Source organism: Tasmannia lanceolata, unplaced genomic scaffold, assembly GCF_043159265.1.
Source record: "Tasmannia lanceolata isolate RefF3 unplaced genomic scaffold, GAP_Taslan_0.1 ptg000037l, whole genome shotgun sequence".
Lineage (NCBI taxonomy): Eukaryota > Viridiplantae > Streptophyta > Magnoliopsida > Canellales > Winteraceae > Tasmannia > Tasmannia lanceolata.
Window position 1 is genome coordinate 583,514 of NW_027518714.1, and position 15,078 is coordinate 598,591.

Here is a 15,078-nt window from a genome sequence, read left to right on the forward strand (position 1 = left end):
AAATGCCCAAAAGCAAGCGTCGCATCTTCCCTCTCTCCATTTTAAACTCTGCACCTTTCCTTTCTCGACTCTCTTTTTAGAGTCAAAACAAAAAGGGAGGAGAAGACGAAGCGAGAAATAGGAGGAGTTCCGAAGAAGAAGAGGAGGATGAACATGTTTGGGTTACGACGAGCCTCTGCCTCGAAAGAGGGCGCCGATTCTTCTCCGAGATTAAACCGTACCCCTTCTCCGTCGACCACCGTGGATTCAGGCCTCGGCAGACCCCTCCGACTCGTCTACTGCGACGAAAATGGGAAGTTCCGCATGGACCCGGAGGCCGTCGCCACTCTCCAACTCGTCAAAGGACCCATCGGCGTCGTCTCTGTTTGCGGCCGCGCCCGTCAGGGCAAAAGCTTCATCTTGAATCAGGTTTTACTTTTTACTTTTTTCCAAACAAAACCCTATCATTTTCTTTTCTCTTCCTTTGTATTTATTTTAGGGAAAAAAAAACAGTCATTTTCTCAATTCAATGTGATGATTGTTGTTTTCACCACTTGTTCGAACCATTTTGATTTCCATTCATTGACGGATCATCATCGAATTCTTCCACCTCGTCTTTTTGAATCGACATCCTCTTAGAATCTATGGAAGCATCTCAAACTAAATAGAATTGTGATCCTCCACCCTTACCCTTTCCCCATCAATAACAAGTGAGTTGATCTTGTTGCGTCGTCATGTGGCAATAAAATACTGTGAAAGTATGCTGTATTCTTATTCCCTTCTTCCACACATTTAGATACGGATGTTTCTCTTCACTTCATCGCGTCCTGTAAATTGATTCAATTCTCTTCTCCCTTATGCTCTTCTCTTTCCAATTTTCATCAATCTCTAGCGAACAAGGTTTCAAGTTTCGGTTTCACCATACGTTTCGCTCGTGATTGGAATGGAAACATATCGGGTTGAGATAGATAGAAATTTCGGTGGAAATCGTATAAATTTACAGAAACTTATGGAAATATATGCAAATGGTGAACTGAACATTTAAGATGAAACTTCAGAAACTGCTAGAATAAGTACAAATACACACATACAATTATTGTCAATCACTGCATGTTGTGCCTGACTGACGCTCAGCCTGTAGATCACCTACCAATAAATTGTACGTTTATCCATGCGCTCTGGCACTCTGTGTTCTACCAATTTGGATTTTGGAGTTTGTTGGGTTCTCGTTGGTCGCATTGAGGACCATGTAGACTCATAAGCTTCCGCCCTTTGGCCTCCAGGAACAATGATTCTTTGGCGCCTTTTTTTGCTGTCATCCTTTGGCTGGTTTGGAATGAAAGAAACAGAATAGTCTTCAACGGTACCTCAAGGAGTGTCAGCCAGCAGCCTTTACAGGTAGTCGTTCGGTTGGCATCTATCCTCTTCTTTTTTAGAGGGATCTCGGTGTCCACTTTTTTCAGATCGTGGGAGGAAACCAGGTTGAGCAATTGCTAGAAGGAAGGCTTGTGGCCCAGGTGGGAATCATCTCCTCCAACGAAAGTGAAGCTGAATTTTGATGGCTCGAGTCTCGATAACCCCGGTCCAACGAGTATTTGTGGTCTTCTGGTCCAATAGAGATCAAAGACTAACGAGGCTGAGGTGCCGGTGATCCTTTATGGAGTAAAGCTTCTGGATCAATCACAGATGGAGCAGGTAATCATTGAGAGAGATTCTCTCAATGTGGTCAGATGGTTGAGAGTGGATGTCAGACATCCATGTAGATCTGTGAACATCCAAACACTATTGAGGAGATCCTGGATATTCTAGAGGGACATGTGTCCACTCGTGTTTGGTGGTCAGACAACTCAGAGGAAGATGCTCTCGCTTGATCAGAGGTGAGCAAGGAGTTGATCCAGCTACTCAATAAGGCCATTTGTGTTTGAGTTCTTTATAGTCCACGTCTTTCCCCTTGATTACCTTTTTATGAAGGATTTGATTTTATTAACAAAAAAAATGAGAGACCGAGATGATCGATACATGGAAACAAGAGAAAAGCATACAACTAAATAATACACCAAAATTACAGTGGAAGGAAATAAGACACTCAATGGATGCTCGATCCACCCCGACACGAGCTAACCGATCCGCCTTGCTATTGGCCGACCTCGTTACGCGGCAAAATGAGATTTGAAAGCCTTCAATCTGATCCTAGATCACCTCAAAAAGTCTGCAAATCTCCAAAGGTAAGGGCTTTCCCATCCAGTCATCTTATCATGTTAAGATTCACCCTCCACAATTAGGACACCCTAATCACCTCTGGCGGTATGTCTAATACCTTGCTAGAATGCCCTAACTTCTGCTTCATTCGAGTCCTTAATCCCAATTGGCCCCGAGAAAATCCACACAGTCAGGCGCATTTCATCCTTGAAAAAGCCACCAATCCTGGTCGGGCCGACGTTACCGATACTCAAACCATCGAAGTTAAGTTTGACCTTGCCTTGCTTCGGGAGACACCATCTGGGAGAGGGTCTCTCCCTCCGATCCTTGCTAGTTATCCTTGCTAGTGTAGATCTTCCTCCAATTGCCCCATTAGTCTGAAGAAGATATTGCCCAATGGATGACAAGGGACGTTATCTTCACGAATAAAAATTGAGGACCTCTAACCTTGCCTTTAAACATGCGTCTATTTCTCTCCTTCCATTGGACCCACAGGTTGGCTAGCAATGTCACTCTCTAGAGGGCCCTTCGTCTAGATGTCCTAGGCACGAACTCCCAACTGTCAAGTAGCTCATATAATCAGAGTGGAAATACCCAAACCATGCCGAATCCTATAAGGATCTAGCTCCAAATGATTCTAACACTCCTGCAATGAATAAATAAGTGGTCTACTATCTCTCTTGCCTCAACAAAAATAGCGTACTGATCCACAATTAGAACATATTGGTTCCAAAGGTGATAGACCGCCATTAGGACCTCGTCCTAGAACCCTGCCCATTCAAACGCATAGAGCCTCGGTGATACTGCAATGTTTTAAACTCTATGCAAGTGCAATGGGGACGAGGACAATGCGATACTACAGTCGAATGACCTGACACTGAAAATCCACGGACGTGTCCCATATCTTCTTGATTAGCTTTTGCATCCTTGTTTTCATACTTTTTTAGTTTTTTTTTTCCTTTTCTCAGTTTAGTTTTGTAATTGACCTCTTTGGTCATTGGGCTCTTAGCTCGTTTCCTATCGGTTCCGGTAAAAATTTAAAACTCTGCCCCCGGATTAGTCTCATCTAACCCATCAAGTTCTTAATCCTATCTAGAATATTCACTTTCCTTAGGCTCACTTCTCCTTGCCCCCTCTCTGGATAATTTTCTCAAATTGGACTTAACAAATCTAGGCCCAAACGCACATCTGCCTATCAGCTCTTTTGTCTTCCTCTCACCAGTCTTTTAATTTAACCTTCAAAGTAGGTTCCTCCAGCCATGCAAATTCAAAAGCAGAAAGGAGAGGGCCCCCACAAGTCAAGTTTAGGATCGAGAAGGAGGGGCATGTGGCCGACACAGGTCTAGGGAGAGCAATCTTTGCTTTGGGTCAAACCAAGAAAACACTTGCTCCACTAAGGGCAAATGAGATATCTATCCATCTAGATTTGATATAGTTCCTCTCCAGTTAAATTGCACCCCTGAAAGAGGCTGATCAACTAGGAGTCTAGGACATTCCTTCCAACAAAATTTGAAAAGCCGAATATTCCGGAAGAAATCCTCGAACTTCTTAATCTCTCCCCCAAGAACCTCGTGATGTTGAAGTCGCCTCCTCTGCACCATGGAATCTGCTACTGCATCCAAAACAGCTCCAGCTCCGCCTACAAACTCCTACAAAGAGGGCAGCTGATTGGCACATACACCGTAGGCAAAGCACACTGTGAATGAATTTTCGTCTAGACTTCTCAGCATAACAGAGATTGTAATGGTCCCGATAAACTCCTCTTCTAGGACCAATTTTACTCGGTCCCAAACGACCTATTTTGTTTCTTGAAGGGAGAAACTAATAGGTATTTTTTTTACAAAGGACCTCCTTCACGTGGGCTGTTTTAATCGAGGACCCCAATCCTCTAACGTTTCGAATGAGGATCTTCATAAAGAACCAGCCCAATGTGGTTTATCCATGTTTTTAAATTTCGGCCGAAATACCGAAATTTCGGATTTCGGCCAGGACTGAAATTTAAAAAGAAACTGAATTTTAAAAATTGCGGCTGAAATTATAAGATTTTCACCGAAATTTGGTTTTCGTTTTCGGCTGAGGCCGAAACCGAAATATCAATCCTTGGCTATATCCTCCCTCGTGCCGGTACTGCAGCTCCTAGATAAGGGATCGGCTTCCTCAGACTCCATCGTCATCGGGGCAAATTCCTCACTATCCTGATCGCAAACTTCCACCCACTAGAGATCCATCTCCGCTTCCTTGGATGATTGACGATCATGAACATTCTACACTAGGGATGCTTCACACGATGACTTTGTTCTTCAATCAATTCACATCCAGATTCAACACATTGAAACCTATTCTGAGAGTTGGGTAATTCCTAGGCTACAATTTTGTCTTCAGAGAGTAACATATCTAGTAGGGATTTGAGTTTTGACCCACTGCTCCAACGACCCAACCAGAGGAGGTATTGGGCATGTGACCGCTGCCAAGCAAAGTAATAAAATGAAAAGCAAAAGAAAATCAGTAAGAAAAGTGAAAGGACGTACCTAGAGTCATTCACCTGTTGGATCTATGATTACCTGACCTCTAGGCCACCTCCACATGGCAGGGCAACTCGTCTCCCTCAATTGGTGGTCCCACACTGACTAGCTCCAGGTTGGCCGATCTGGGAAGGCTTTCAAGCTGGCACTTATTGTCGGTAAGATCAAAAGTTGAGTACATCTCTGTAGCATCCGAGGTTGACAGGGGGGCGCTCCTCTGGATCTGTAGTCACTGCCCCAAGATAGATCTCTTCCCTGACCTTGCCACATGGATGCAATTGACACCCACTGACATGTCTGCTCCTATCTTTCGATCGAAGGATGGCAGAGAGACATCCCAAAATCCTATGCTTGTTAGAACCAGCTAAGCATTCAGCTTTAGCTAAGACATTTGGCAGTTTTTTTTCCTTTCTTCTCTTTAAGATATTTTTCCTACCAGTAAAATATAAAAATAAAATACACTGAAGTTGATCTTCCTGTGTCAAATAGGATGTCATCAACTGCATCTATGACATTTTACATATTATTATAAAAAAACTAAAATAATAAAAAGCCAAGAGACGGATCTTGGCTTTAAAAAGGTTATATTTGTATGTTCTAATGCTGAATCCATACATATATGTTGTTCTTGCATATTAAATAAAAATTAAAAAAATAAGCTAAAGCAATCCTTCTTTCTATCATGCTCTTCCATGTTATAAAAAAAACATTAATAATATAACACAGACTAATGGAATAAATGTCAAAAAAAATAAAACATTGATAATATAACACAGATTTGTATGAAAACACTAAAATTTTATTACAATATCATTTATTTGTCACTATTTAACTATTAATTGCATCACAGATACTTAATTTGGCTTTGTTATGGTAAAGGATTGCTAAGTATGTAGTTCATATATCATTTTCTTTAACATAACTGTGTTTCTTGTATGGGTATGTGATAGCTTTTAGGGAGGAGCAATGGATTCCAAGTTGCATCCACCCACCGACCATGCACTAAAGGGCTTTGGATGTGGAGTGCACCGCTAAGGCGAATTGCTCTTGATGGAACTGAATACTATCTTTTACTTTTGGACAGTGAAGGCATTGATGCTTATGATCAAACGGTTAGCCTTAACCTTTTTAGCTTAAGAACATAAACATGATGATTTTATAGGATTTTCTTAAATTCTTGCGTAATTTGCTTGCATTGAAGCAAAAGTTAAGCTGGTTTGGCCAATTTTGTCATGTCTGATTGGAATTTCATTGCTTGTGCTCATGTTATTCTTTTCCAGTTTATTGAAATACATTACGCTTTCAGACAACAAATTAAGAAGTCTTTGCCTTTTGTGAAACTTATCTTCACTCGAATGCCACCAATTATTCCTTGCATGTGATCCATGTTCTTTTATTCTAGAAAGTGACATTCATTTGCCAATTGCAGTGATCAATCTATTAAAAGTCAGTCTTGATTGGTGACACCTCTTCCTGTATTGTCTTTATAATCATTTCTTTTAGCAATTTTAATTTTTTGAGAATCCCTATTTTTGAAAAGAAAGAGGATATCATTTTCTAAACTGCTCATTATTTGCCAACGGCCATTTTTGTTTCATAGTGGTTCTTTATCTGAATTTGGTTTTTAGGCTGTGATACTTTGCTGTTCTCTTATCTACTCTTTAAATATCATGACGGGTGATCCAGCATGTTCAGGTATTGTATCTAATATAGTTACTCAACTCAACTAAGCCTTTGTCCCAAACTAGTGGGGGTCGGCTAATGAATCCGTTAGAAAATTTTCATGAAGAAAGTGAAAGGATCTAGCCGGCTCAAATTGACTAAGTCTAATCCTGACAATGGTTGGGTTCGTCTACGTGGATCATTTTCTTCCATTCTCTCCTATCCAAGGTCATGTTCTCTGTTATGTTCCTAGCACTCAAGTCTTTCCTCACTGTTGTATCTAATATAATTACTAATATATATAATTTTTGGTCTCTTTAATAGCTGTCTATTCTAGTTGGGTTTCAATCCAATTTATATATTTAGTTATTTTGTTTGTTTATTTGCATGGCTTGAGAGGTATGCGAAGGGTCAAGTTGGCATCATGGGAGGAAATCTTGAAGCCTGAGCGATAGGGTTTTACTATCTTGATAGAACCAAGATTTACATTAACTTTCTTGATGATTGGTGTGGAGGATATTGAAAGTTCCCTTGTCTAAGATATTTCAGAAGTCAGTACAAGTCATATATTCTGTCTTGGAGGCTCATGGATGGATCTTCGATTTGGAATAGATGAAAATTGGTCATCTTTAAATTCTGAGATTATCTTAGGTTAAGTGGATGCCTCTCTTTGTATATTGACGTCTTGATGCTTTCCCATATTCCTTTTTTGAGGCGACCTAATATTTGTGACCTTTCAGAATTAGTAGAAAGTCTGTCACCTGCTGTTTCCAATTGCTATTCTATCAAATAGACTAGGTTTGTTGGACAGCTGGACAATGGGAAGTGATTGAAGAACCATGGTTGAATTTCTAGAGCCTTCCCCTATCCTACTCGCGTGTTTATGTCTCTTAGGTTGTGAGCCGTATATTCCTATTTAGATGGTGGGAAATTCAACAAGATTTGAAAAATGTCTTTTTCTATGTTGGGAGACAACATAATGTTCTTGTGATTTTGATATGGGATCTTATTTTCTGGCATTTGCAAATTCACGTGAAGGTTAATCTCTACCATCTTGAACTTCTTACCGTGAGCCTACAAGCCAGGGTGCCTTATATAATTTTGATATAAATAATAGATGAGCTAATATACATGTTGGAATTGATGGCAGTATCTTATCTATTTCTATTTATTGATATTTAATAGGTCAGCATTTGTAATATGACCATCCCCAGGCGGATCCAGGGCTGGCTTTTGCACAGGCTGCCCCTGGTATGAGGCCGAAGGGGAAGCAAATTTAGAAACCCCACACAAGCTTCGCTCGATTGAGGATCCAGTGATATAGAGCTGATATTAATCGTACCTGTTCTTGCCATTCATAAAGAAAAAAAATGAAATAAATGCCCTCTTTTCTTATGAAAACCCCCTACACATTCCCATATTTCTATTTTTTTTATATGAATTTGATAAGAGATAGCTGCTTAATGTAGACTTGGGTATAAATTTTGAGCAACCTTCAAGCCTAGTGCAACCTGAAAAATTGGTCCAATTTCTAATTGGACTCATCTCTGTATATTAATATGAGAAGATTGCACAGATATCTGAACTCGAAAACCATCAGACAGTGAAAACCAACACAGGCACGTCAGACTCGTCTCAAAAAACTATGTGCAAGGCCAGTCTACTTAAAAATTGTTCTAATTTCTGGCATACTCATTTCTGTATACTAATATGAATAGAATGAACACAAATCTAACCCACAAAACAAGTGAAAGGCATCACAGACAAGTGCCACTGTTTTGAAGAATTCTAATAAGCAATTGATGTTCTCACAGTCATCATCTGACATGCTAATTTGTCCAGGATTGCATGTAATGAACAGCGAAGTCCAGCTAGTGTTGCAGCAATATGGACACAAGTTTTGGTTTTAGGCACTGAGTGGGAGTGTCTGACATGGCTCAATTATTGTTCTGACCCACCTTTTTGACTCATGACGCATACCTATATATGATAGTGCATGATTATTTTTTGGTTAAAACCCAGTCCAGAAAGAATGCAACTTTATCAGTCACGTTTCTCGCAGTGTCGCTGTTCGGATCATGGGAACACACGTGTTTGGCAAAAAATTGGTGTGTATCCAATGTGAGACATAGATGTTGTCCAATAAGATGAAAAATTGATTCTCATTGTGTGTTATGATATTCTGATGATCTTCAAAATACAACCAGAAATAGCAGTCTAGACATATGCGCCACCCCCTCCCTCTTTTGTTTGTGAAAATTTACACAAAAAATTTCCCATGGACTGGTAAGGGGTCAGACATTAGTTTAAATCAGCAAGGCCATTTCACGAAATTGATTGTTGCAGTTAATTTATTGGTAATCCTAGGTGCTGTTAGGAGTAAAATAATCCAAGACAACACTTTAACTGCCCCAAATACTAAACCACGTCTGAAGTTATCGAGATGGCCTTTTTAAGCAATAGGTTGTGACACTGATCTCACTAAATTGCAGATAACTTACAAGTTTCATTATTTTAAATGTATACATGTGGGCTTTCCGTCAAAGGACTTTTAAAAACTCCCTGGGTCAATCATTGACTAGCCTGGCTTGACTGGATATTAACCAAGGTTTTAAATTTCCGTTTCGGTTTCAGTCTCCATGGAAACAGAGGTGTTTCTGTTTCAATTGGAAATTTCTGTGGAAATCATGTAAAACCAAGGAAACATATGGCAACATATGCAAATGATAGAATTTAAAGATGAAACTTCAGGAAATGCTAGAATAAGCTCAAATACACGCTTAGAAACCACCTCTGTTCTAAAAGGCAGCCGTCCAGGCCGCTTGGGCGCCGCCTAAGTGCTGGGCGCAGAAAAAACGCCCCGCCCAGGCCCTGGGCATTTAAAAAAGCGGTTTCACCGCCTGTGCGTTATTAGGCGGCCGCCCAGGCGATGAGCGTGGGCCTGGGCAGGGCGGGTTTGAAGACTCAGATGGAGATAGAGTCTTGGTCTTGGAGGGAGAGGAAAATGATTGGTGAAGACTGAAGAAGTGCTTGGATTTTAATCTTTTTTTTGTCATGGATTTGTGTTGTATTGTTAAATACTTAAATTATTAAGTACTTTATGCTTAATTTCTTATTATGTTTTTGACTTTTTGTTATTATTTAATGTTTAGTGCTTATGCATAAAATGGTTTGGATTGTTATGTATTCAAGTATTTATATTTTATATAAAAAAATGCAAGATATTATGAAAATATATGAATATCTAAAAAAAAAATGAAAAACGCCTAAAAAGCCTGGGCGCCGCCTGAGCGGCCTGTGCGCTGGGAGGTCAGTCAGCCGCCCAGCTCCGCCCAACGCTTTTTAGAACACTGGAAACCACCACATAAGTAAGACAACCATCCATAATACTATAAATCATCAAACACCTAGTGATATGCACTCTGACGCATGTCTGATCATTTATCACATACCAAATTTCACACCTAATTCATATAAATATTTATACATAATACATGCCCCACACTTTGCATGCAATTCATATAAATATAATTATGTAATACATACTAATATAGCATACCACTATTACACTTACGATTTTGGTTTATGCATTTCGGTCGTTTTGGTTTTGGTGGGGATGAAAACGGAAACATTTCAGTTGTTTCGTGTCGGTTTCAATGGAAATTTAAAATCATGATTTTACCTTGGCCGAGTCCTCTTTTGAGTTGAGTTTTTTTTTTTTTTTTTTCAGGAGCTGAGTTTTGACCTACCAATTCAATTAAAGACTTCTTTGAGTCACCATAGTTAATTAAAAATTGACCGCATCAATGATTGACTAGGCCAAGTCATATTCCTTTTTAACTTGTCCGAGTCTGAATACAAGTTTTTAAACACTGTACCAAAAACCGGGTCAAATCACAAAATGAAATATAACATGAAGGGGAAGATGGTTCCATATTAACCAATTGGTCCTTTTCATCAGCCATCTTTCATTTAAAAGAAATAAGAAATTTCATCACTAGGAACGTGTTGATGAATACCAACTCTTGAGTCTTGAGTATTTTTAGCTGTGATATGCTATATGTTTGGGATGATTTCAGTCTTTCACCCTTGATTTTTCATCTGTTATCAGCTCAATCAATTACTTCATCATATTTGGGAAAGGGAATCCTCTTACATCTAACCTCTAATCTAGTCAAGTAAGCAAGCAAGGAGTGCCCTATAATCCTCTAAACCTTTCCTATACTTCTTCCATATATCTGTTGGATTATTCATGCGTTTGTGAGGAATATTTGTTTTCTTTTTTTGAAGGTTGTTCTCAGATACTTGTGGAAGTAGTAACTGTGCTGATGATTCTTGAATATGTTGAACTGTGGCATATTGATACAGGACATCATGTTCAGGCTGAAGATAAATTTGATTGGCATGTGCGAAGGATGGGACATCCAAAGCTTGTTAAAACCTATGCAAGGAGAGTCAAGATGAAGACTACTTGTGACGCAAAAATCAAACCAATGCCATGAGCTAGAGAAGGGAAAAGCTATTGTTTGTGAGACAAGTTTTGACTCAAATGAGGCCCATTCTTACACCTTAGTACTAAAGGGACTTTTTATTTTAATTATAGGAGATTAGAGTGTGATTCACACGATTTAATGTTGCTCTTACTCAATTCATACACAATTGAGAGTTGCATCAAACTCTAGGTGCGTCAAAACATGTTGAGACCAACCTGAGAGGGGCTGAAGAAGAGGCAAACCATAGATATAAAGCTCCACCCAATTGGTACCCCCTCGTTAACAATTCCGGCATGTGAATCAGACTTTACAAATAAATAATCGATGGGAACATGGAATTAAGGTTGAAATTCTCGAATTCTGTGGAGGATTAGAACATGAAGAGTATCCTGATTGGGTAACAACTGTGGCTGAAGTTCTTCATTACAAGTGCCAATGCATAAAAGGGTGCCATTGGTTGCTTTGAGACTTAAACGCTGTACGATGACGTGCTCAATTGTTGCAACCGACAATTACTACTTGGATCAATGAAAAGATTGATATCAGGAAATTCCTACCCTTCAATTTTTAGAAAGCATTATATGAACGACTATAAAATTACTCAGGGTATGGAGATGGTTGCTCAATACATGGAGTTCTACAAGTTATTGGAAATTGGTTTTGAGATACCCAAGAGAAACTAATTGCATAGTACTTGAGCCAGTTCAAATCATCTATCCATGACCCTTTGCACATCCATAAGCCAGAAACTATTTTTGAAGATCAAGTAAAGGGTGAAGCTATCAAAGGAATAAAAAAGGGGTGTGTTTAGACCTTGATTTTCAGGCAGTAGTGGACCTTCTTTCTTGCCGGCCTGCACCAACAAGATCTGAATCAAGGTATTTTTAGGCCTCTAAACCCTACACTAATACTTCTATATCTTTACAAGCAACTTCATCCAAATTCCAAAACAGTCCCTTAGAGAGCCAAAATGCGAAGTGTTTTCAGTGTGGGAAGATGGGGCACAGCACAACTAGAAAACAACTCCTAGCACAAGAAGAAATGGGATAGCAAAGCTATGCAAGAAAACTTGATGAATGCAATCGACCTGTTTTGGAAGAAGAGCGTAATATTCTTTATGAAGATCATGATCGCCACTTTTCTACCGTTCCTTTGGGACGTGGTGTGAAGGGGTCGATTTTTGTGGAGGAATGCCCATTTTTCTTTTTTAAAAAAAGTCTTTAGCTTGTTGAGTAGAAGACTTTTATATGGTCCTAAGAAGGAAGAAAGACATTGGTTGAGTTGAGACATAATATATTCTCTATCTATTAGAGAACATGGAGCCAAACTCATCATTGATTTTAGTTGCAAGAATGTGATTTCTCAAGAAGCCATGAATAAGCTCAACTTGAAGATGGAAGCGCACCCTCAATATTGCAAGTTGGCTTGGTTGAGTAACTCTAATGAGATGAGTCTCTCAATGGTGCTTGGTTTTATTTCTATAGGAAATAAGTGCAAAGATAGTGTGGTGTGATAGTACCTATGGATGCATGTCATTTTTTCTTTGGGAAGCCTTGACAATTCGATAGGGGTGCTATATATGAAGGTAGAAAGAATGCCTATACTACACTTTATACACGAACGATGAGAAGTTCAGCTGGATGCCTTTCAAAGGCGATTCGAATTCCGAAACGGAAAGAGTATAGTATGTCTATTTTTGGCATGGGTTTGAAATGAGACATTAGAAGATTTGGTTGCTATTCATGACCAAGTCAGAGCTGATATTGACACTGGCTATGCAAAGTATAAGGAGAATTCTGATTGTCATTGCCAAGTGCTTACGTTTGAAGTTGGTGACAAAGTATGGATTATCTTTTGAAAGAATGATATCCTAGTGATGAGTATCATAAACTCAAGCGTCAGAAGATTTGTCCGTGCGAAGTTTTGAAGATCATTAACGACAACGCCTACAAGTGGAAGAAAATTCTTTTCCTCGAAATTCTCATGAATAGAAATAGGTGAAGTTGCATCTGGATTTGCGCGTTAGTAACACTTTCAACATCAAGTATCTTTATCCTTATTATGGGGAGCATGAAGGCGAGAATTGGAGGGTGAGTTCTTTTTCATGAGGGGGTAACTGATTAGTGCAATCTCATGTTAAGGTTAAAAATGATGTGGATCAGCATGTGTGAAAGAGGGACCATCCAAAGGTTGTTAATACCTATGATAGGAGAGCCAAGATGGGACTGTTCGTAACCTGGAATTGGACCAATGGCATGAGCTAAAGAAGAAGGAAAAAGCTACTCTTTTTGAGACAAGTTTTGATGTGTGTGTGGTGTGTGTGTGTTTGGGGTGGGAGGGGGGCGCTCATTAGTACCAAAGTTACTGTTTATTTTTTAAATTTTAGTTATAGGCTTCCAAATGATTCTCTTATAAGGTTTCAAGTCATAGGGGTTAAATATGAGAATACTGTTTCTGAGCTCGAGCTCATATAGCTTATCTGAGTTCGAGCATCAAAAACTCCTGTGGGCCCATGTTTTTGGGGTGATCCAAAGCATTCATTTGAAAGGCCCTATCATGGATAGGGTGTGTACCAAAAATCAGCTCCATAGGATCATCCTAACCCTTCCATTTGTGGAGAATTTTTCCCTCCACAAATGGAAGGGTTAAGATGATCCAAAGGAGCTGATTTTTTGTGGACACATTATCTATGATAGGGGATTCCAAATAAATGCTTTGGATCCCCCAACAATGTGGGCCCATACCTGTTTCTCGAGCTCAGAAAAGCTTATTTGTGCTCTAGCTCAGAAACACTAGGGGCTTCCAAATGAATGCTTTGGATCCCCCAACAATGTGGGCCCACACCTGTTTCTGAGCTCGAGCTCAGATAAGCTTATCTGAAGCTCATAAACACTATTCTCTTTATATATATACTAGTAAAAAACCCCGTGCAATGCACGGGCCGACAAAGAACTGTACGGACCACATCATAGGTTGATCCAAACCGTCCATGTGATGGAACACAACAGAAATAGATTGTGCCCATAAAATCATTTCCATAGGATGATCCTAGCCCTTCAATCTACAGAGATTTCCATAATATGTTGTTTCTCTTAAGGTGCCCGGAATTCGTCAATATTTTGAAGGCGTCTTGAATCCGTAGTATTATGTAATATGTTCACAAAAATACGTAGCATTATTTAACATATATACCCAATCCGTAATTTTGCAAAGAAAAAACGTCACTATGTTGACTTTGTCCACTTTTTTAACCCCGTGCGATGCACGGGCCGACAAAGAACTGTACGGACCACATCATAGGTTGATCCAAACCGTCAATGTGATGGAACACAACATCAATAGGTTGTGCCCGTAAAATCATTTCCATAGGCTGATCCTAGCCCTCCAATCTATAATGGTTTCCATAATTAAAAAAGCATCAAGGAGGGGGGTAGGATTGAAATTATGTGGCTTTAATGGGTGCCTTTGTTAAAAAGCATAAAGGAGGGCGTAGGATTGAAAATATGTGGGTTGAATAATATATATATATATATATATATATATATATATGAGAAAACGGTTCCTACACATATGTGTAGATAAGTTATCTACACACTAGCTTAAAATACATTGGGGGCCACATTATTTGGGTGATCCAAACCATTCATATTTAAGGCCCTCACATAGATAGGGTGTCCACAAAAAATCAGATCCATAGGATCATCCTAACCATTCGAACTGTGGAGGCAAAAAATGGACTAATTTGTGAAGGTTTAAAGACATCCATTTTACCTCCACAAATCGTAGGGTTGGAATGATCCTATGGATCTGATTTTTTGTAGACACCCTATCTATGTGAAGGCCTTTAAAATGGATGGCTTGGATCACCCAAACAATGTGGGCCCCCACTGTATTTTAAGCTAGTGTGTAGAGAACTCTCTACACATATGTGTAGGAACCGTTCTCTCTATATATATATATATATATATATATATATATATACATACTAGTAAAAAACCCCGTGCGATGCACCCGCCGACAAAGAACTGTACGGACCACATCATAGGTTGATCCGAAGTCCAAACCCTTCCATGTGATGGAAGACAACATCAATAGGTTGTGCCCGTCAAATCATTTCCATATGCTGATCCTAGCCGTCCAATCTTTAGAGGTTTCCATAATTAAAAAAGCATAAAGGAGGGGCGGTAGGATTGAAATTATGTGGCTTTAATGGGTGCCTTTGT

General features: G+C 39.5%; 1 protein-coding gene across 1 annotated transcript in view; it reads left to right on the forward strand.

Annotated features, from left to right (window-relative positions):
• The window catches only part of LOC143860648 (uncharacterized), a 40,194-nt gene continuing 25,116 nt past the window's right edge, over window positions 1-15,078 (forward strand). The window contains exons 1-2 of the mRNA XM_077371395.1: window positions 1-408; window positions 5,651-5,812. Of these exons, the coding sequence (XP_077227510.1) occupies window positions 148-408; window positions 5,651-5,812 (423 nt within the window). The 5' untranslated portion in view covers window positions 1-147. The remainder of the gene's footprint in view (window positions 409-5,650; window positions 5,813-15,078) is intronic.